Source organism: Aspergillus wentii (genome assembly GCF_001890725.1).
Source record: "Aspergillus wentii DTO 134E9 unplaced genomic scaffold ASPWEscaffold_1, whole genome shotgun sequence".
Lineage (NCBI taxonomy): Eukaryota > Fungi > Ascomycota > Eurotiomycetes > Eurotiales > Aspergillaceae > Aspergillus > Aspergillus wentii.
Genome location: NW_024467832.1, coordinates 210,264 through 229,595, shown reverse-complemented (window position 1 = coordinate 229,595; position 19,332 = coordinate 210,264). Strand labels below are relative to the sequence as shown.

Sequence of the window (19,332 nt, the reverse complement as noted above, 5' to 3'; positions counted from 1 at the left end):
CACAGAGCGACCTTCCCTTTCCTTCCGACCACTTCATCCAGTTATTATTAATGCCTGCGCGCTGTATAGATCAGTGGATCCACGTTGTGGAGTCCCAAACTGACAGGGCCCAGTATTAATATTGGGCATGCTGTGAAGAGGTCCGATCATGGTTTTGCAGGGTTTCTTTATTTTCGGTTCTTTATTTTAGGACGTTTTATTTTGCCTCTGATTTTATATCTACCGCTGTATGCGCCAGAATGAAGTGTTGTTTGGTTGTGAAGGACTCGGTATCTGGTTATAAAGGTGTTGGCCTGTACTAATACGACATTGCTCATTCATTGAGATACAATATCCTACTGTCAGATACTACCATCTATATTACATCATCTATATCAAACACTACTATATCATATCATAAAATGGACCCCCTCCTCGACTTCTTCACCCGCCACGTTATATCAGCCTACACAACCGGCGACAGAACCCGAACAGGCCCCAAGCCCAACAAAACCACCACCACAGCCGACGACTACGAAGAAAACGACTTCCACTTCGGCATCACCGACAACCTCCTCAGTCTCATCTCCCGCATCGCAACCCTCCACGCCCTCCCCCGCCCTGAATCCGGCCTCACGCCCGCAACAACCATCTCGGCGGCTCTGGCCATCTGGCATGACTTGCAGAACTGGAGACCGCCGACTATGATTCCGTCGCGCGAGTTTGATGCGATTTACGGGGCGTATAGCTCGGCGCTGTTTATCTGGTTGTATTTGCTGATTCACCCGGATAACGTTACCGATGAGAAGGTGCAGAAGATGGTGAGGGAGGGGATGGGCGATCTGGATGCCGTCCGCGGGGAGGGGTTGGGGTATTTGCTTATTCCGTTGTTTATTCATGGGTTGGCGGCTGTGGAGGAGGGGGATAGGGGGGTTGTTGAGGAGGGGTTTAAGAGGGTGGAGAGAGTGGCGGGGTTGGCGGAGGTGAGGAGGTATCGCGATGTGGTGAGGGCGAGTTGGAGGTCGTATGCGAGGGGTTTCAAGAGGAGTTGGGATGTGGGCTATGGGGCTGGATGACGATGGCCATTACCGGATTGGGGGTGTGATGGTATCCATATGAGGCTTTTGTATATATCGTCGGGGCGGGTGCCGACGTCGGATGTGCGTTCCGATGTAGATCAATGCTACAGTACATTGAATTCATTAACTAAACATAGAAAATATAATGCTAATGCTATGATGAGTATACTATCAAATTGTCTCATCCACAATAAGTCAGCACAGTAATAATCCATCCAGTGAGTATGACGAAAACATGACAGTATACCGCAGATCACCGACTGTACCGCGAACTCCTGCCACTCTCGAAATAATGCTCCTCGGGCCCGGCATCGCCAGAACCACACTGCGAAACCCTCCGCCCGGCTTTCTTCCTGTCGGCCGCCAGAATCTGCGCAAACTTGGACTTCTCCCGGATCTTCGGTCCGTTCCAGTAGAAGATATAAATCGGGGCGATGAAAACGACCGCCAGGAAGCCGAGCAACGATGAAGCCCATTCGAGAGGGTTCGATTTGCCCATGTTGGAGTACACTATCCCACGTCAGTTGGTTTTTTTTTTTTTTTTTTTTTTTTCTGGAATCAAGATGATGCTTACTAGGCACTGAATACATCGCGGCTACACCGGCCAAAAAGTCTCGGGCAAGAGCGTTGCCACCGGTGGCTGACGCGGAGTAAGGTCCGTAACTTGCCACCATGTAATCGATCGTGGCCATGTAAATGGCATACTGCACGATGAGCATATGTACTCGAAACAGTGGAAAGACTTACATTGGCTATTGCGATGCATGCCGAGAAGATCATCGGTGCGATCCAATGCACATGCGGCGGACCCAAACTGGTCCACCCAAAACCGAACAGTCCGATTGGCAAAAGCGGTGCAACTGGGGTTGTCAGTTAAAAACATGAAGTGGAATGAAAACTAACCGTATAACAGCCAGTACAGACGTGCCTCAGGCTGGAGGCCATCGGGATCTCGTTCGCGGACTCGGCAGTGTCGATGGATCCAGGGGATAAAACTAAACCAGGCGATCAAGTAGCCAACCAGGAGACTATCACATTAGCATGGAACAACAACAGAGTAAGGCACTCACGGTAAGAAAGCCAATCCGACACTAATATCAGAAAATCCCCACTGCTTATACACGGGTTCATACGACTGCAGAAAGGTGAAGATGAGCGAGTCACTGAATCCACTGAGAAGTGACAGCCACAAGACAATCGGCTCTCGGACGAACATGATGAATGGACGCGCCCACACCATCAGCAGATGCTTGATACTGATGCGCTTACCCTTCAGCTCATCCGCACTGTACACCTCCTCGCCCTTCTTTCGCCTTCTCCGCGCCTCCCTGGTCACCAGAATACTGCACCGTGTCTCTGGAATGAAAAAGTGTACTGCTTGCACGGCACCACCCAGGATAAGCTGAAGCCAGAAAGTCCATCGCCAGCCCAAGAAGGTCTGCGTGAAGCCACCCACAATAGGGGCCACCACGGATCCTGCCACGGAGGAGAGAACAATAAATGCAACCGCATATTGCTGCTCGTCCGCCTCCCACATGTCTGCCACCATACCGAGCGTCACTGAACCACCAGCAGATGATAGACCACCCAGGATACGGCAGACAACAATGGTACCAAAATTAGGGGCCAGCGCGCAAGGAAGCTGCCATATGTTGACAAGCAGCAAACTGAGTTGCATGATCGGCCATCTTCCATATTCTTCACTCCACGGAGCCCAGAACTCACTTCCAAATCCATAGGCAATCAAAAAGTCCATCTGCCCGACTCTGGCAGCTTGTTTCGAGATATTAAAGTGCTTAGACAAGAGACCAATCCCGCTGGCGTAGAAACCAGCGTTAAAGTTCATTGACACTTGCACTATGAAAATCACAGACAGAATGCCCCATTTCTTCCACCAAGGAAAGGTAAACCCTAGTTTGTCATAACAGTCGTTTTCCTTCAACTCGACTTTACCATCAGCCCGTCCATCCGCTCCATCTTTTTCAATCTCTCCATGGCAAGCTCGCTCTCCATGACAAGCCCTCGGCTGTGACTCGGGGGAATCATCTATGTCATTAGAGCTGTCTTGCTTCTCCAAGTCTTGCGCACCAGAAGAATCGCCATAACTAAACGGGGTATGTGGCATAGACATCATTCAACGCGTAAAGAATAGATAAGGTTATCGCAGACAGAGTAAACAATGAACGACAGGGTATTCATAACGAGCTGAGATGCAGCCAACGGGGCATGCAGCTCTATTTAATGCTGCAGCGTATACAACGCAGAACCCTGGCTTTCAGCTTCGTCACTGAACTGCTCATTGGTTTGACGTCACGCACGATCTGGCCACACAAGCCTTCCCAGTTCATGGCCCCCGGCGTCAACAACGCATCCGGGGATATCAACCCGACCAACAACCAACAGCATCTCCGCAATCGCCCCTGAAACACGGGGAAGCCGAAGATGGGACAGGTCGCAAATTAAACCCGGAAATCGAAAAACATGGTTTGGTTTGGTTCGATCCTTGGTCGAAGCGCAAGAGCAGTGTGACAAGCAAGCGCAGTATGGCGAGAAGACGATTCGGACATCGTATTCCGACGATAACCTATGATAACGATAACCTGGGGACGTAAACGTCTCCAGGCTTCTCCGGGTTCGTTGTACGGAGAAGATGCAGTGCGGAGTGCGGTTCGAGACATTACATCATCCGTGAATGTCGTCAGTCAGACTTGACAAAATGTAGTCTAACCACTGTCTTGTATGGTTTTGAGTGTTCATCTTGCACACAGAGAGGCTTAAATGAGATCTTCCAGAGTATAGTAAACAAAATATCCGTAGGTCGGTACTCGCAAAAACTAGCATAGAAGCGTATCTCGAATGCGGGGTGGATATACTCGCCACCAATGACAGACATATAGACGGCAATGATCTAATCACAGCGAGATGGAGATTCATTCAAGAGGCCACTGGTGGTGTTGGTCCAGATCTAGGTCCAGGGGCAAATTCCGGTGCCAAAGATATCATTCATTGATATGATGCGATTGCTAACAGACAGCCTCATCTCAGAAACCTGCTCGCATATTTCACCAGACCTTGCAGGCATGGTGATGTCAAGAAACCATGTGGCTTTCGATGCACCACAAATGGGCTCTAGCAACAGGGGCTGTCATTCCGAGCGAGGAAATCTAGCGAGGAATATTTCCGTTACTCGCCTTCCTCATTCGGCTATCTCTTATTTAGTATCATATCCTTGTCGAATTGCACTGCTGGAATCCCTGAAGGTGGCGTAGTCGGAGATTTCGGTAGCCCCTTTATCAGGTAGAAAGACACATGGAAAGACTGACAGCAGAAAGTTATTCATTTATTAAACTTTCTCGTGGTCAATCAGGAAGCTTTCTGTTCCTGCCTTCAAGACTCTGCACTATCGTATTGATATTGCTAGCTCGGGTGTCAGACTTCCCCACAGCGGTCAAATACCGTGGAAGCCACTGGGGTTGAGAGCAGCGATGATCAACAGTAAGCTAGCCTGAATGACGAAGAAGCCCCTCAACACTAATGGGTGATATTGTCGGGGATTCAATGTGGGGAGGTTGATCCGGGGAAAGTGGGGAAACGGGGATTATAACCCAATAACTCCAAAACCGTCTGTAATATGGCTGAACTCTGTGGAATGAAATCATCCCTAGTGGCCCTCTGGTCTGAGCATACGACTATCATTGGAGTTCTGGCCTTCTTATTTGGCCACACCACGAAGTTAGTCGGTTAACGGCCAGGTGTTGACCGGGGGAATTCCGCGGCAGGGGATGAGCAGAGAATAAAGTCGTCTCTCTTTCCAGGTTTAGCGAGTTTCCAGGTAAGAACTAAATTGTATCATACATGCCAGATTTTCCTGGCAATCGAGACATTCGCCCAGCATGGAGATGAACTATGATGAAGCGGCAAGTCACCTCTGTATTACACCCCAGAGCATCATCGCTAATGGTATACGACTATGCAGACTCTCCATCAGTACGTAGGAAGCCTCGTTCATGGGTTTGGCTGCTGACAATCAACAGGATCGAGCGAGAGCTCGACACCAAGATTTATCCAGGGACAGAGATCATGGCAGATGTAGGCACGCATCATTTTGTGAAGTCATCACCCAAATCAGATCGCGTTCTGGTGCCACAGCCGTCGCAAAGTCCCCATGATCCTCTTGTATGTGTTCAATAAATTCATTTTTGGTAGACAATCGTTAAACAAGTGTCTATCACAGAACTGGAACAGGTTCTGGAAGACCAGTGCCATGTTTATGGCTACGGCTGTGTCTTTCTGTCAGGGGTTCGGGCCTCTAGCACTGGCACCAATGTTTCCGCAGTTGATGGAGTCGTTCGATACAGACCTTGCCTCGGTTGTCAAATTCACTGGCGTCTGCATTCTTGTTCTTGGTTTCAGCAACTTTTTCTGGTGTGTCAGCCAAACCTCGAAAGCGAACTTTTAAAAGCACTGACACACTAAGGATCCCTATCCAAGCAGCATATGGTCGTAGGCCAGTTTTGATCTTCTCAACCTTGATTTGTCTTGTTAGCAATATATGGCGTGCGTTGGCAACGAGTTATGGAAGCTATATGGGAGCCTGCGTGCTCAACGGATTCGGAGCTGGACCTGCCGAGGTTGAATCTCCGAAACGAAGGCGAGATTGATCGTACTGACGATCTCTCAGACTTCCCAGCCGGAAATCATCGCGGACATCGTATTTCTACACGAGAGAGGTGCTTATAACACGCTCTATTTCACCTTTTATTTCGGTTCTCTCATGGTAAGTGTCGCTGTTTGATTGGACATTCGCTTGCTTATATTGACGCCTCTTCCACAGGTCGGTCCAATTATTGCCGGTGCCATGGCGCAACATGTTGGCTGGCGCAGCTTCTTCTGGTTAAACGTCGCACTCCTAGGGGTTGTGTTGGTTCTGCTGCTTTTCTTGTTCCCCGAAACCAAATGGCATCGAGCCCATCCCGCAGAGATAATCCATGGCCAAGAGCAGGCTGCAGACGATAACACTTCTGATTCCAAGAAGCCCATCGAGGTGACCCAACACGAGAATGTGCCGACGGAGACTGGTACAGAAACGGACACGTATCTGGGCAAAGGGTATCCCTCCAAGCAGCAATTCAAGCTCTGGCAGCTTGCCGACAATAACCTCAAAACAGTACTGGTCACCTTTTGGATCCCTTGGAAAATGCTCACCTTTCCAATCGTCGAGCTGGCAGCTTTTAATGTTTCCTGGGCAGCTAGCGTGTACTTGACTCTGAATCTCACTCAGAGCCAAGCCTTTGCCGCGCCTCCATATAACTTCTCTAGTCAAACAATTGGCTTCTTCAACTTTGCATCGTGGATTGGGATCTTCATTGGACTTGCAACCAATGGTCCTCTTTCGGACTGGATTTCAATGAGAGCCACCAAGAAGAATGGAGGAATCCGAGAGCCGGAAATGAGATTGCCAGCCATGATTCCCTACGTGATCATTGCTATCATTGGAAACTTTGTGGTGGCATTCGGATACGAGTATCAATGGGACTGGAGGGTCAGTCTATTTCTTTCATTGGTGTGCGATAATGGTATGCTAATCAGATGACTCCAGGCGATCGTTATTATCGGATACACTGCAGCTGGGATTCAGGTCGCCGCAATTCCAGCCATTACCAGTACCTACGCTGTCGATAGTTATAAGCCCGTCGCTGGATCCATCTTTGTTTCGATCACAGTCAACAAGAACTTGTGGGGCTATGGTTTCAGCGAATTCATCACGCCATGGGCGGAGAAGAGTGGTTTTGTGAAGCCAATCATGCTTAACATGTCCCTGGCTGTCCTTTGGTGTCTGTTTGCGATCCCTTTTTACTTCTATGGCAAACGATTTAGGAAGTGGACTGCCAACTCGTCGGTCCATAGTATGTAGATCTCCAGGACAATTAGACAAAGCCAGGAATTTTGAGAGGCAGTCATGTATCACTTCCAAGCCATGGTAGATATGATGTATAGCTGGCAATAGGTGTATTTGGGAGATTTGGTGGTTATCAAATTTATTTCGTCAGGATGTTCGTAGATGCGATCATAATCAGCAGAATCATATATCGTCATCGTCTGGGTCATAAAGGTCCAGGTCAAGTGTCGCTTGGGGTTTTGGTGGAGGTGCTGCCTTTGGCACTGCACTTGGTGCAACCGAACCTGCCTGTGCTGCAGCCATTGCGGCTTCATCCGCGTGACGTGTCTCATCGCCAGCTTGTGTCGGTGCTACCGCATCCGCAACCCCCAAGCCTTCTGCTTCACGGATCATGCGTTCCACTTCCTTGTCAGACTCGAACCCTGGCCTGCCTTCGGCGGCGGCGAGCTGTATTTGACCCATCAGGCCCATGCGAATTCGATCCTCCATAGGATATGGCAGCATGTAGACTTCGCGGGTCATGTTGGCCGACTCATCTAGCCACAAGGTAGCATCCTTTGTCACCGAAGAGACCGGTTCTGCGCCTTCTTCGGTCCCTGTGGCTCCATTCATACCCGTCATCGCGACATCTTTGTCCTTCTTCGATGGTGTATTGCCCGCCGCTGCATCCGCGGCAGCTTGGTGATTGTATTTGGAAATGCGCCGTGCGAAATCGAGCAGTAGTTTGTAATCCACATCCTTGTTCCTCCGAAAGCTGAGTTTCTTGGATTTGTTCTCTCCTTCTTCCGATTCTTCCTCGGAGCTGTCGTCCAAATCCGAGTCGCTGTCGCTTTCGTCACCACAAACCGTCCCAATCTGCTTTTCGTACCCTTCAATGTCCCTGACAACTCCCTTCACCCTCTCTTCCAAATTTTCGGCCTCTGCACGGAGTCGTAGGATTTTGGCATAGTTTTCCTGGTGCTGTCGAAGTGTTTGGACCGCTGACGTTAGCTGGTCATCTGCTTCCAAAAGCGCGACCGCCGCAGCAGGTGCTCCTGCAGCTGTCGGAGTGGTTGTGAGGCTGTTGATCAGGGAGTTTAGTTTGTTTTCGAGGTTCGATAGCGACGAACGGACATGGGCGTCCATGTTGATCAGCTGGTCGGTAGTCGCTCGAAGGACAAAGGAATAGGGTCAGCGCGTCGTGATGACCACGGCAGCGTGGAAGGAGAATCGAAGCTGTATAATATGTATGTCAAACCGTTCAATCACCTGTATGATCGATAGGGAAATTCCCAAGGAGAAGAGACGATTGAAGCCGGAAGTTGGAGATGTTTTAGGATCGCAGCGCCGATACAGAGCTCCACATCACGTGCTCGCAAGCAACTGACCAATCAGGAGGCAGAATTCGATATTTATTCAAAGCTCACGTTGAACAAGAGAAATTCCATACTCAAACAAACAGCAAAGTCTCTAATGAGATGGTGCAAATTATGTCGATTTTGTCGTCAAAATAATGTCCTTCTCTCGAGACTACCTCGCTCTTATCGTTCCGCACAGTTCCACCATGATTCTGCAAGTGGGGTGTTTCCCTGTTTACTCCTCGGTTCTGTCGTCATAACCCAATAGCTCCTGCTTTGTGTCAATCAAACTTCTTCTACCGACTCACTACTCGCTCTTATAAAATGTCTGGAGCTACGATTTCTCTCCCTCCTGCTCCATCCGTTCATCTGGGACGTGGTGTCGTCTTGCAATCCCCGCTTTCTCGCTGCGGTCAAGGACCCGGCCTGATCATCCTGCGGCCCAGCAAATATGCAGACTGCCAACGCCAAAATGAGAGTCTTGATCCAGAGCCGATCAAGAAATGGGCCGAAGAGAGCTATACGGTGGTCCAGATCAGTCTGGATGAGGAGTCAAGTGGTGACAAGATCTGTGTCCTTGAACTTGTGCGAACTGCAGTAGACGCTTTGGTCTCGTTGCCCAAATGCGACCCGAATGACAAGATTGGACTTTTAGGTAGGCCGTGACACTGCTGATTTTGACACTGAGCTGATGTCATGTTAGTGTATGGCTCCCAGGCAGACTATGCGGACTCCTTCGCGGGAACGCTCTATGACGTCGCGGCATCAAGTGAAAGCATCGTGGCCGCAGTGTACTTTGATATCTGGGGCTCATTCATCGGCAAGCCAGTTCTCTTACATGTTCCAGGAGGCCCTAATAATATGCAAAAGCATGAAGGCTTCACGGGTTATTCGTATCCTGAAGTGTCCTCTTCAGGCTTTGTTATTCCGGGCCACCCAGAGTTCAAGCTCTCTTCGGCCGGGATCGCGCACAGCCGAAACTTGGGTTTTTTCAAAAAGCATATGAATGCTCCTTACTTTGACCTAGAGAAGATCTGGGAAGAGCACACATTGTATGAGTTTGGGGAGCGATCTGTTGAAAAGACTATGGCAACTATGGTGCCGGAGCCATATGTGAATCATATTCCGACGGTAAATCAACCTTGATACATTATCTGCCATTTGACTGATTTTTTTCATAGCTGACTGGGGGAACCGGTCATGCACGGCTAAGCAATTTCTATCTCAACCATTTCATCTTCAACAACCCCGATGACACAGCACTTGAGCTGATCAGTCGGACGGTCGGCATTGACCGGGTTGTGGACGAGTTCATTTTCTGTTTTACGCATAATAAGCAAATGGACTGGATGTAAGCATCTTTTGCCCTGGAGCCTTGTTTAGCCGAGCTGTGCACTAACTCCGTACCCAGGATCCCTGGTATCCCGCCAACAGGGAAGGCACTCCGCGTACCATTCACATCCGTCGTCAACATTCGAGGAGATCGACTGTATCATGAGCATATAGCATGGGATCAGGCCACAGTGCTCGTGCAACTGGGACTGATGCCCGAATACCTGCCATATCCCTATGCTCTTCCCGGTGGACAGCAGCCGGCTCCAGGGAAGCGATTCGAGTATCGGGTGCCCGCTGCAGGAGTTGAGTCTGCAGAAAAGCTGGCAAACGAGCACATGGTGTCATCCAACCAGATGTTCGAATATAAAGTTCGAGAGGTTGACAACTAAGCAAAGGTTGTTCGCCTTAACTTATCCCTTGCATTTCGACCTCCTGCGGTAATACCTCTCAATACTCGTCTGGCTCAGGGCCTTGCTCTGCATATGCCATGCAGATGGCAGTAATAGCTCTCATTTGTCATATTTGGTGATAAAAGCTAATTTTTGTCCGTATGGAAATGGGGGCGCAGCTGGACGCCTGACTATTGAATTGCTTTGCTGAACTTGACATTTCTCGGTGAGCCTGCTCTCCATTCGGGTGAATATACTCTAGCTAACTAGCAAACTTAGGACTTGCTGACTTGGCTGCATCGGTATTTGTATCCTGTTATTGGTTTGCGAAGTTGCGGTGCCTCTCTGTAGATACCAAATCCGTTTAGTTTCAAAGATCGGCAAGCTTATCAATTAATGCATTTGAGCGTGACTAACATGGAATAGAATTTCCGGTTTGTTTCAAAAATAGAAAGTAATAATCCAGCACTCCTCATCCATGCAATCTACAGGGATGCGGTGTATAAATTCAGGGTACCATCTGCTGCAAATCTGACCATTCACACGGGTGAAACAGCCAGGATCACACCATCCTGGACGAATACAAATAAAGCAGCAATAAATTGCATAAAAATTCGTATACATACATCACATCTGGCTGCCTGCGGGGAAGAGATTCGTCGGGGTTACACGGATCTTATCGGGAATCATCCCACCATGGATCTGGGACTCAGCCAGTCATCAGAGCGATAAAAAAAGATTGTATCAAGCGCTTACTCTCAGATTACTTCTTCCATGCTTACTACGACTGCCTAGTGAATCATCGAGACCATTCTCCATTCAAGAGTCATGCGGAGTCTTCTATCCGGAGATGCCGAGATCAGTGTGTCCCGGCTGCGCCTTGACATCATGGTATCTGCCGCACTGTGGAGAAGACTCGAGCAATTCTCCGACGTCCTGGCAGATGAAGCAATCTGAATGGCCTGTTTGATGTCCTCGAAAAGTCTGGCCAAATGCTGAAGCCTAATGCTGAGAATCATGACGGCTTATACCGTATACTCGGAGGCCGCCCAGCGCTGGTGGGCTAGTATTTAAACCTGCGATGACCCAGACTGTCTGTACGTCAACCAGCTGCTCTAGACGCTATCCTGGGTCATTCCACGATGTATTTCGTAAAAGCAGTCGCGCCGGTTCTCCTGGCCCTTGTGCCTGTCTGCATCGCGTCGTCTCTCCCCGTAGTCGACTTGGGATATGAACTCCACCAGGCGATTTCACTAAACGTAAGATCCCCTCCCACCTCAACACCAATAATCTAAATCCCTAACCAGAAATAGGAAACCCAAGGCCTCTACAACTTCAGCAACATCCGGTACGCCGCACCACCCCTCGCCGACCTGCGCTTCCGCGCCCCCATCCCCCCGAAGCCAAACCGCACCACCATCCAAACCGGCGCAACCGGCCGCATCTGCCCCCAATCCAACCCGATCTGGGAATCTGAAATCCTGCCCGAATTCCTGGTCAGCGTCGTTACCGGGATCCCATTCAACCAATCCGCGAATATCTCAGAGTACGGGTATACGCCTGCGAAACCGGACCCGCGCACGACAGAGGATTGTCTGTTTTTGGATGTGATTGTTCCGAAAAAGGTTTTTGATAGTGCGAGGAATCGGACTGCTGCGTCGGTTCCGGGTGCTAAGAAGAGACTGGCGCCTGTGTTGGTGTGGATTTATGGGGGTGGATATGTGGCGGGGGATAAGTCGTTGTATGATTCTACGGGGCTTGTTCAGCGGAGTATGAAAGGGGGGAAAGATGGGATTGTATATGTTGCTTTGAACTACCGGGTGAGTTGTATAGCTTCATTTCGTGTGATATTCACCGGCTAACATAACCAGCTGGGCGCATTTGGCTGGCTAGCTGGCAGCGGCGTCACAGCAAATGGCACCGCAAACGCAGCCCTCTACGACCAACGATTCGCCCTAGACTGGGTATACAAGTACATCCACCTCTTCGGCGGCAACCCGGAAAACGTCACCGTGATGGGCGAGTCAGCCGGCGGCGGGTCGATTCTTCACCAGATCACTGCGTTCGGAGGCAACAGGGGCCCGGTTCCTTTCAAGCAGGCTATCTTGCAAAGTCCCGGGTGGTATCCGCTTCCTTCGCAGGCGCAGACTGAGTCGACGCTAAGGCAGTTTTTGAAACTTCTCAACGTGACTTCCGTTGAGGAAGCGAGGAAATTGCCTACTGAGTTGCTGGTTGCTGCTAATGCGTATCAGGTTGGTGTTACGCCGACGTATGGGACTTATACGTATGGGCCGGCGGTGGATGGGACTTTCGTGCCTGATATGCCTGGAAAGCTTCTTCTAAACGGTAGCTTTGATAAGAACCTAAACGTCATGGTCGGACATAATGGTAACGAGGGCCTGATATTCACCTCACCGGCCAGCATCAACGGTAACGCCTACACGACCCTCCTCACGGCGGATCTGCCGACTATGCCGCAGAATGTTACCAACTACGTCGCCAATGTCCTCTATCCACCCGTCTATAATGGATCGTACGGATATACTAACCCGTTCGAGCGATTGTCGTTGACCACCAGCGATGTAGTCTTCCAGTGTAACACTGACTACCTCAATCGCGCTTTCAAGGGCCAGACACACGCATATATGTTCAGTATTCCCCCCGCGATCCACGCACAGGATGTCCCCTACACATTCTTTTCAGGAAACCACTCCACTGTCGCCAATGCCACCGTCGCACTGGCCATGCAGGATTGGTTCACTAGCTTTGTGCAGACGGGCACTCCCAGGTCTACCCTGAGTCCAGTTTTTGAGAGATCGGGCAAGAATGGCACGCTTCTGAATGTGGGACTTTCCAATATCACGGTCATTCGTGACCCGACAGCGAATCCTCGATGTCGTTTCTGGCAGAATGCGCCGTATTATCGGTCTTGAGTGGTGTGGCAGTGATGATTTAGATGGTCATGATTACTAATGAATAACACATGTATCATATTATGTTAGATGCTGACGGAGTTATTTTTCTGAGTCTTGGCGAAACAATTATTGTATCGATCTCATCTTATCAGGGTCGCAGGTTGTTCGAGTAATCGAAGGTAGATCATGATTGACCGTCATGCTTAGTCAGAAGGCCAAGGCCAACAGTTGTACCTCGTGTTGGAGGCTGATTGGTGGAGGTATGGTCGATCGGAGGATCTATCTTATTGCCCGGGTACTGTTGGCTAGAGACTGATGGACGATGGATATGTATTGAGCATACTTGTAGCAAACATTGCACAGTGTTAGCCCTGTCTAGACTTGATTTACCCTCACCTGATTGTAGGAATATCTCAAGGGTAATCCTTGTCCTTCCAGGCTTCCCCTCTTTGCCCAGAAGCGGGGAAATCATATACCCATCCACGAATATATGACAGAGACACTTCTTCTGCCAGCCTCTTCTTGTAGAATTCGTCCGATTCAACAGGACTGAAAAGAGATGACTCGTCGAGTAGCAATTGTCACGGGATCGGCGCGGGGAATGTGAGTCAACGCTGCAGGGTCTGCATCAGTTGCTGACTATGATGACAGCGGAAAAGCGATTGCCTTTCGCCTGTTTCAGGATGGCTACTCGGTCTGCATCAATGATATTCCCAGTGCAGCGGCAGAGATCGATGTCGTGGTGAGAGAGTTCAACGCCACCGATATCGCCAAAGAAACCGCGTTGGATTCACGCCCATGTGTGATAGGCATTGCAGCAGACGTAACATCATCCTCGGCGGTCGAGGCCATGGTTCACGAAACCGTAGAAAGAATCGGACCGCTCACCCTGATGGTTGCCAACGCAGGCGTCACGCAAATCAAGCCGTTGCTCGCCGTGACCGAAGCGGATATAGATCAGGTTTTCTCGGTTAATTTCAAAGGCGTTTTCAACTGCTATACGCACGCAGCCCGGCAGATGATCGCCCAAGGTGACCCGCACAACGCAGCGGGAGTGGGGAGATACAAGATCGTCGGGGCGGCGTCAATTGTTGGTTTCAGAGCGCTTGAGACACTTGGGATCTACTCAGCCAGTAAGTGGGCAGTCCGAGGCCTGACTCAGGCGATGGCCATGGAAATGGCACCGCATAACATCACGGTGAACGCATATGCACCGGGGGTCGTTGACACCGCCATGTGGGAGAAGATCGATGAGCAGCTGGGAGAAATCCAGGGACGGGCCAAGGGAGAGAGCCTCCAGTTCTATTCCAACCGGGTCGCCCTGGGACGAGCCAGCGTGCCGGAGGATGTCGCCGGGCTGGTGGGAGGATTCCTGGCCAACAGCGACTCGGACTTTGTGACGGGCCAGACGATGCTGGTGGATGGCGGTGTTGTCTTCACGTAGGAAGGATGCCATCAGCGGCGGACAGCCAATCACCGCGGGTCACCTGAAACCCTTCCCGCGGCTGAGGCCAATGAGATGGGCCGAGTGGAGGCTTCCCTGCAGTAGCGCCAACAATCAGCACACTGTCACTGGACTAGCCACACAGCCTCAAAGGCTAAGCTTTGTCGTGCAATCCTAGCCGGCCAACTGCGCGTTGTGATTGGTCCGATTAATCCCTCAAGTTTCAGGAGCATCCGTGATTGCCCAAAGCGGCATGGCGGCAGGCCGTAAGACATGTGTCGCCGTATTCGACAGTGATCGGACACTGTTCTGTTCTCTGGCGTGGGGCCATCCTTTTTTTAGGCATCGAGATTCGTATTAACATCTGAGTTGGTCTGACTATGTAGTCATGTAGTCCGCGGAGCCCGATAGGCAGACAAATTGCAGATTGTGATTGCAGAACATGACTGCTGCTTATTGTAATGAAGCACAGACTGCCCCCTGAGAAAAAGCTTGACCTGGTGAGAGATCTACTGGGTAGGCGTCAGGATTTCTCGGCGTCTGTAGGCAATCTGGCGATGCTCGATCCAAAGGAGGCAGATTCACGACACAAAATGTCGAAAGATTTTTTTAGGAATGCATCCATCCATAGCCTGGATCATCTTCATCAAATCCATATACTAGATGGTAGTTAGAACGCCTATTCTTAAATAAATCCAAGACAAGTCCGCCTGTTGGACCCTGAATCAGCCTTACATAGCCACTCGTTCGTTCCTCGTCCATTCCCCTAATCAGTAAGAGATCGTCGGTGCCCGCGGACATGTCATTCTACTTAAAATGATGAGACCGAACCTTGTCCTCGACTCTCAGACTCTTTTTGCTTCACTGTAACGCGTCAGTTGCCTTTTGCTCGAATCACAGAATATCCCACTGCGTTCGACAGACTTTGTGGCTTCCCGCCTGTCATTTATCAACCTTCGTTTTGCCCGGCAGTTGGTCGGCTGTCTTGCTTTTGGCCCCCGACCGCTAGCATCCTTCATTACCCATCGTCTCGCCTGTCTCATCGGCTTCATTCTTTCTTTTGGTCTTGCTTCTCACACCTTCCATTCATTCTTTAACTATTGTGGATTATTCTCGCCATGTTGTTTCGCTTCCTGTCGATGGGCTTGATGGGCCTCTGCAGTACGTCTGCTCTGGCGATGCCCCATCCTCCACCTCCTCCACCTGGACATGGACCTGGACCACACCACCCTCACCATCGACCTCACTGGAACGTCTCTCAGCCTCAAATCTCCAACCCTCGTCAAGTGCTATTGCCCTACTCTTTCTGCTCCGTTGATGATGCCGACTGCTCGAAAAAGCCAGACTCGTATTTGGTAAGCTGACTGATTCCTGACTGTCGATGAACCCGTGCTGACTTGACATTTGATAGACGGTGAACTTTGCAGTAGAACATGGAGTCCTGCTTGCCAACACCGATCAGATCTTCCCTCCGGCTACTTCCATGGCACTGCATACAGTCGAGAGACGAAAGTCATCAGATGACCTGGAATACATCTCGCTCCCCTACGAGCTAGGCATCAGCCCTCTCCCACCTCGCAAGGGCGAAGAGTCATCGCCCGACGCTCTGCTTATCAAACTCAACCTTCTCAACCGACCTCCCAGCACGGATTCCGTCGCCATCCACCTCGCCAACGGTCCAGAGGGACAACTGCTCATCTCTGATATCACCATCGAGCCTACCCACGGGCCTCACCATCACCATCACCATGGCCCCCCCAAGGGCCCAGAGGCTAAGAGCTGGAGAACCCAAGTCAACGCCTACCTGATCGCCATGGAAAAGGCCGCCAAGGGCTACCTCTCATCTCCCGCTCCCGCGCCCAAGGGCAGCGGTGACTCCTCCTACCAAGTGGCTCATTACCACACCTCCCACCGCGGCGGCGACCACCGCGCCTTTCTCCGCTTGATGCGTCCTGTTGTCCTGCCTGCCATTCTAGGCATTGTGGCGGGTATCTTTGCCTGCATCTTCGGCTTCCTGGTGGGCAGGGTCGTCGTGTCGGTGTACCTCTGCACAAAGGGACGCAGCAGCAAACGGCCTGCCATTCCTGATATTATCGTCGAGGACGGTACTGTTTCCGAAAAGGATTCCCTGATGGAAAGAGACCGCCAGATGAATTTGGAGTAGTCACTCCGTCCAAAACTTTTCCTTTGTTTTTCTTTGTTTATAGCGAATAGCGAATACTCCCTACAAGTTGACAATGAATGATAATGCTTTCATTAACCTATTTCCCTCCTTGCATATTTCCTGCATGGAACATTCCGAGAATTTTCCGTCTTGTAACAGCCATCTGTCAAACTAAAACATGGGGGCCTAAGTAGTCTGCGTAGTGCATGCATAGGGTCATAGGCACACTAGGGCAACCCCTAATCTAATCACAAGAACAAAACTCCATCCACCCCATCTACACTCAACAATCAAGGCCGGCTGGCCCAATGGCAAGGCGTTTGACTACGAATCAAAAGATTGCAGGTTCGATCCCTGCGTCGGTCAATTTACTTTTTGCATTTGATTTTTTGTTGCGTGTGGATTGTGTTGTGTGGTCCACGGATGGTCATCTCCACAGTGCCGGAATCGGAACCGGAAACGGAACCGAAGCCCTAGGAAGACGGGGAGGTTTAACTTCTTTTTGGGTATATTTTTCTTTTTCGCGATTCATATAGGTATTCATTTGGGGTTGTTTATAAGATAGAATATAACGTTTTGATGGTGTTTTTTTTTTTTTTTCCTTTAAGATGCCGCATAACAGAATGTGTTGATCTAGCGCATGCGCAGATATATATCTATATCCCCTTCAACAAACATAAATGGCATCTGAAATAGTAACCAACTACAGAGTATCCTAATGTTTATAGGTACCATCCTAAACTCAACTAGGGGCCTCGCTATCAGATAAACACATTATGAACTTGACAGACATGACATGCAGATTCGTAGATTCGAATCTTATGCATGCAGCATGATGGATCCACATTATTGGCAAACTAACATGACATCTACAGCTACACTGAACTAGTGAATAGGTAATTGTAACTGTCTGCCATGTCTGACGGGCATTTATTCAATATATGTATGATCGTATTGTTGCTGCATCTCGATCGGGGATATTCTATTCTTGTCTGTCTGATCTGGACAAATGGAGTGCCAGTGCATTAGGCTATGGCATTTCAAAGACTGTCTTGCATTCAATTCAATCTCACTTATTATATAAACAGTATACACTACAATCCAAACATACTCTCAACCCTCTCCCTCTCCACCTCCCTCCCAAGCAACCACCCATACCCCACAATCATATCGACCTTACACTTAACCGACTGCTTCAACCCAGGGAAAAACAGATAATGACCATGCGGCACACCCGGGTAAACATCCAACCTCGTCCTCACCCCATTCTCCCTCAACGCCCGCTCATAAATCAGCCCATCGTCGCGTAACGGGTCCATACCCGCAACTTGTACATGTGCGGGCGGAAGATCCGCAAACGATGCACCGGAGTGGAAAGGCGAGTATAGCTCGGATGTATGGTCTGGAGAGTACCAGTTTCCGAGGTTGGAGATTTGCTGCGCGCCGAAGGAGGGGGCGTTGGCGTTTTGGTCGCGCGAGAGCCAGAGGTGTTTGTATTTCGAGGGCACGCTTTCGGGAGTGATGGTGAGGGGGATGCAGAGGGAGAGACCGGTGATGGGGGATGAGAGCTTCTGCGTTAAGGCTCGCTGGGCTGAGACGGCGGATAAGTTCGCTCCTGCGGATATACCACCAACCACCCACCCCTTGGACAGATCCGCACCGAGTGCTGAGGCGTTCTCCGCGAGCCAGTTCAGCCCATCCCAGACGTCGTCTGGGGCAGTAGGGAATTTATGCTCCGGAGATAATCTGTATGAAAGGGCGACAGCCGTCGCGCCGTACAGGGCGGCAACCATCCGCGCAACAGGGATCAGTTGCATATTCGACCCTGCAGAGAACGCACCGCCGAAGATGAGAGTCACCAGTGGGCTGCCCTCTGCTGGGGCAGTGGGTGGTTTGACGATGCGGAGTTCGTTCTCGTGGCCGTCGCGCATGCGGATGGTCAGCGTGGACTCTTTCGTTCCGTATGTAGGGCTGGCGTCGTAGTTGGCTTTGTCCAAGATTTGGAAGCCTTTTCGGAGGGCTTCTATGGAGTTGGAGCCGGCTGGAGGGGGGTTTTGTTTGAGGAACTGGTGTTGTTAGATGGTGGATTGGATGGTTTAGTATGGAGTATGTGCATACCTGTTCAAACTCTGGGTCAATGTTGGCCAGGTTGAGGACGGCTTCTGGTGTGTTGTATTCGCTCATTTTGTTGATGATTGATATTAGCGTGGAAGAATCAGATGTAAGTGTAAGATGAATGAATTGAACTTTTGTTCTCGAATATCACTCCCAAACCACGATTATATACATCAGAACAGACAGTCGGATATCCAATCCATCCGAATCAGATAACCCGTTCCCCAGAAGGATTCCAAGTGAGTCATTCTATATACAGCCGCCGTGATCCTTTGATAATCATTATCTAGAAATGCTGCTTAAACAGCCATTGTCCAATCACTGTTGATGTTCCAGCAAGTCGGGACGATTATCCCAGTCTTGAAAATAAGCACTAATGAAGGAGCCAGGCTACAATGGCGCTATTAACAGAGGAATAGGCAGCATAATGTATAATTATCAATGTCTCCGAGTATCTCATGTCGGATGAATATGTATCGGTCGGAAAGTTATGCGGGTTATGAAGCTGGATGCCGGGGATATATCAGTAATTTGCCCGTGAACATGGAGAGTAACTGATGGATTATTTGCCATCATTAGGATGTTGAATATTAATTCCATGAAGATTAATCATGGTGATCGCTTTTTGGTCGAACGGAATTATCTCAACATAATATGATGGAATATTCAGGATAAT

At 49.9% G+C, this 19,332-nt stretch overlaps 9 protein-coding genes and 1 non-coding gene across 10 annotated transcripts; 7 read left to right on the top strand and 3 right to left on the bottom strand.

Moving 5' to 3' along the window:
* Nucleotides 1-401: 401 nt before the first annotated feature.
* ASPWEDRAFT_22290 (uncharacterized protein) lies at nt 402-1,055 on the top strand (the record flags this gene model as incomplete). The annotated part of the gene is made up of 1 exon (XM_040832319.1): nt 402-1,055. One exon carries the CDS (start codon nt 402-404, stop codon nt 1,053-1,055), a length of 654 nt encoding a protein of 217 aa, XP_040693757.1.
* Nucleotides 1,056-1,183: 128 nt separating this feature from the next.
* ASPWEDRAFT_191128 (putative MFS multidrug transporter) lies at nt 1,184-3,354 on the bottom strand. The gene is made up of 5 exons (XM_040832246.1): nt 2,129-3,354; nt 1,962-2,086; nt 1,806-1,918; nt 1,633-1,762; nt 1,184-1,568 (listed from the first exon to the last, which is right to left on the bottom strand). The coding sequence occupies exons 1-5, from the start codon at nt 3,190-3,192 to the stop codon at nt 1,312-1,314; spliced, it is 1,689 nt and encodes a 562-aa protein (XP_040693756.1). The 5' UTR covers nt 3,193-3,354; the 3' UTR covers nt 1,184-1,311.
* A 1,674-nt stretch (nt 3,355-5,028) lies between these two features.
* ASPWEDRAFT_47010 (putative MFS transporter) lies at nt 5,029-6,972 on the top strand (the record flags this gene model as incomplete). Its single annotated transcript, XM_040836887.1, has 7 exons — nt 5,029-5,045; nt 5,093-5,234; nt 5,293-5,483; nt 5,536-5,689; nt 5,740-5,835; nt 5,893-6,600; nt 6,658-6,972. 7 exons carry the CDS (start codon nt 5,029-5,031, stop codon nt 6,970-6,972), a joined length of 1,623 nt encoding a protein of 540 aa, XP_040693755.1.
* Nucleotides 6,896-8,387, bottom strand: ASPWEDRAFT_191122 (uncharacterized protein). The gene has a single exon (XM_040832245.1). The coding sequence runs from the start codon at nt 8,080-8,082 to the stop codon at nt 7,141-7,143; it is 942 nt and encodes a 313-aa protein (XP_040693754.1). The 5' UTR covers nt 8,083-8,387; the 3' UTR covers nt 6,896-7,140.
* Nucleotides 8,388-8,618: 231 nt separating this feature from the next.
* On the top strand, nt 8,619-10,018 carry ASPWEDRAFT_101779 (uncharacterized protein; the record flags this gene model as incomplete). Its single annotated transcript, XM_040827413.1, has 4 exons — nt 8,619-8,949; nt 8,998-9,425; nt 9,476-9,645; nt 9,706-10,018. The coding sequence occupies 4 exons, from the start codon at nt 8,619-8,621 to the stop codon at nt 10,016-10,018; spliced, it is 1,242 nt and encodes a 413-aa protein (XP_040693753.1).
* A 1,142-nt stretch (nt 10,019-11,160) lies between these two features.
* ASPWEDRAFT_22285 (uncharacterized protein) lies at nt 11,161-12,951 on the top strand (the record flags this gene model as incomplete). The annotated part of the gene is made up of 3 exons (XM_040832318.1): nt 11,161-11,277; nt 11,332-11,838; nt 11,890-12,951. 3 exons carry the CDS (start codon nt 11,161-11,163, stop codon nt 12,949-12,951), a joined length of 1,686 nt encoding a protein of 561 aa, XP_040693752.1.
* A 541-nt stretch (nt 12,952-13,492) lies between these two features.
* ASPWEDRAFT_22284 (uncharacterized protein) lies at nt 13,493-14,377 on the top strand (the record flags this gene model as incomplete). The annotated part of the gene is made up of 2 exons (XM_040832317.1): nt 13,493-13,536; nt 13,585-14,377. 2 exons carry the CDS (start codon nt 13,493-13,495, stop codon nt 14,375-14,377), a joined length of 837 nt encoding a protein of 278 aa, XP_040693751.1.
* A 1,118-nt stretch (nt 14,378-15,495) lies between these two features.
* On the top strand, nt 15,496-16,541 carry ASPWEDRAFT_22283 (uncharacterized protein; the record flags this gene model as incomplete). The annotated part of the gene is made up of 2 exons (XM_040832316.1): nt 15,496-15,732; nt 15,789-16,541. The coding sequence occupies 2 exons, from the start codon at nt 15,496-15,498 to the stop codon at nt 16,539-16,541; spliced, it is 990 nt and encodes a 329-aa protein (XP_040693750.1).
* A 294-nt stretch (nt 16,542-16,835) lies between these two features.
* ASPWEDRAFT_t38 lies at nt 16,836-16,907 on the top strand. Its single transcript has one exon. It is a non-coding gene; the product is annotated as a tRNA-Arg (tRNA).
* Nucleotides 16,908-17,511: 604 nt separating this feature from the next.
* On the bottom strand, nt 17,512-19,112 carry ASPWEDRAFT_190461 (alpha/beta hydrolase). Its single transcript, XM_040832244.1, has 2 exons — nt 18,660-19,112; nt 17,512-18,607 (listed from the first exon to the last, which is right to left on the bottom strand). Exons 1-2 carry the CDS (start codon nt 18,723-18,725, stop codon nt 17,636-17,638), a joined length of 1,038 nt encoding a protein of 345 aa, XP_040693749.1. The 5' UTR covers nt 18,726-19,112; the 3' UTR covers nt 17,512-17,635.
* Between the last annotated feature and the right edge of the window lie 220 nt (nt 19,113-19,332).

Excerpts from the sequence above, each read along its gene's own strand:
- ASPWEDRAFT_191128 (XM_040832246.1), bottom strand. The coding sequence starts at position 3,192 with ATGATGTCTATGCCACATACCCCGTTTAGTTATGGCGATTCTTCTGGT. Across the intron at positions 2,087-2,128 it reads GTCGGATTGGCTTTCTTACC|TCTCCTGGTTGGCTACTTGA; the intron begins GTGAGTGCCTTA and ends CTAATGTGATAG. Across the intron at positions 1,763-1,805 it reads CATGCATCGCAATAGCCAAT|TATGCCATTTACATGGCCAC; the intron begins GTAAGTCTTTCC and ends CTCATCGTGCAG.
- ASPWEDRAFT_190461 (XM_040832244.1), bottom strand. The coding sequence starts at position 18,725 with ATGAGCGAATACAACACACCAGAAGCCGTCCTCAACCTGGCCAACATT. Across the intron at positions 18,608-18,659 it reads TTGACCCAGAGTTTGAACAG|TTCCTCAAACAAAACCCCCC; the intron begins GTATGCACATAC and ends TAACAACACCAG.
- ASPWEDRAFT_191122 (XM_040832245.1), bottom strand. The coding sequence starts at position 8,082 with ATGGACGCCCATGTCCGTTCGTCGCTATCGAACCTCGAAAACAAACTA.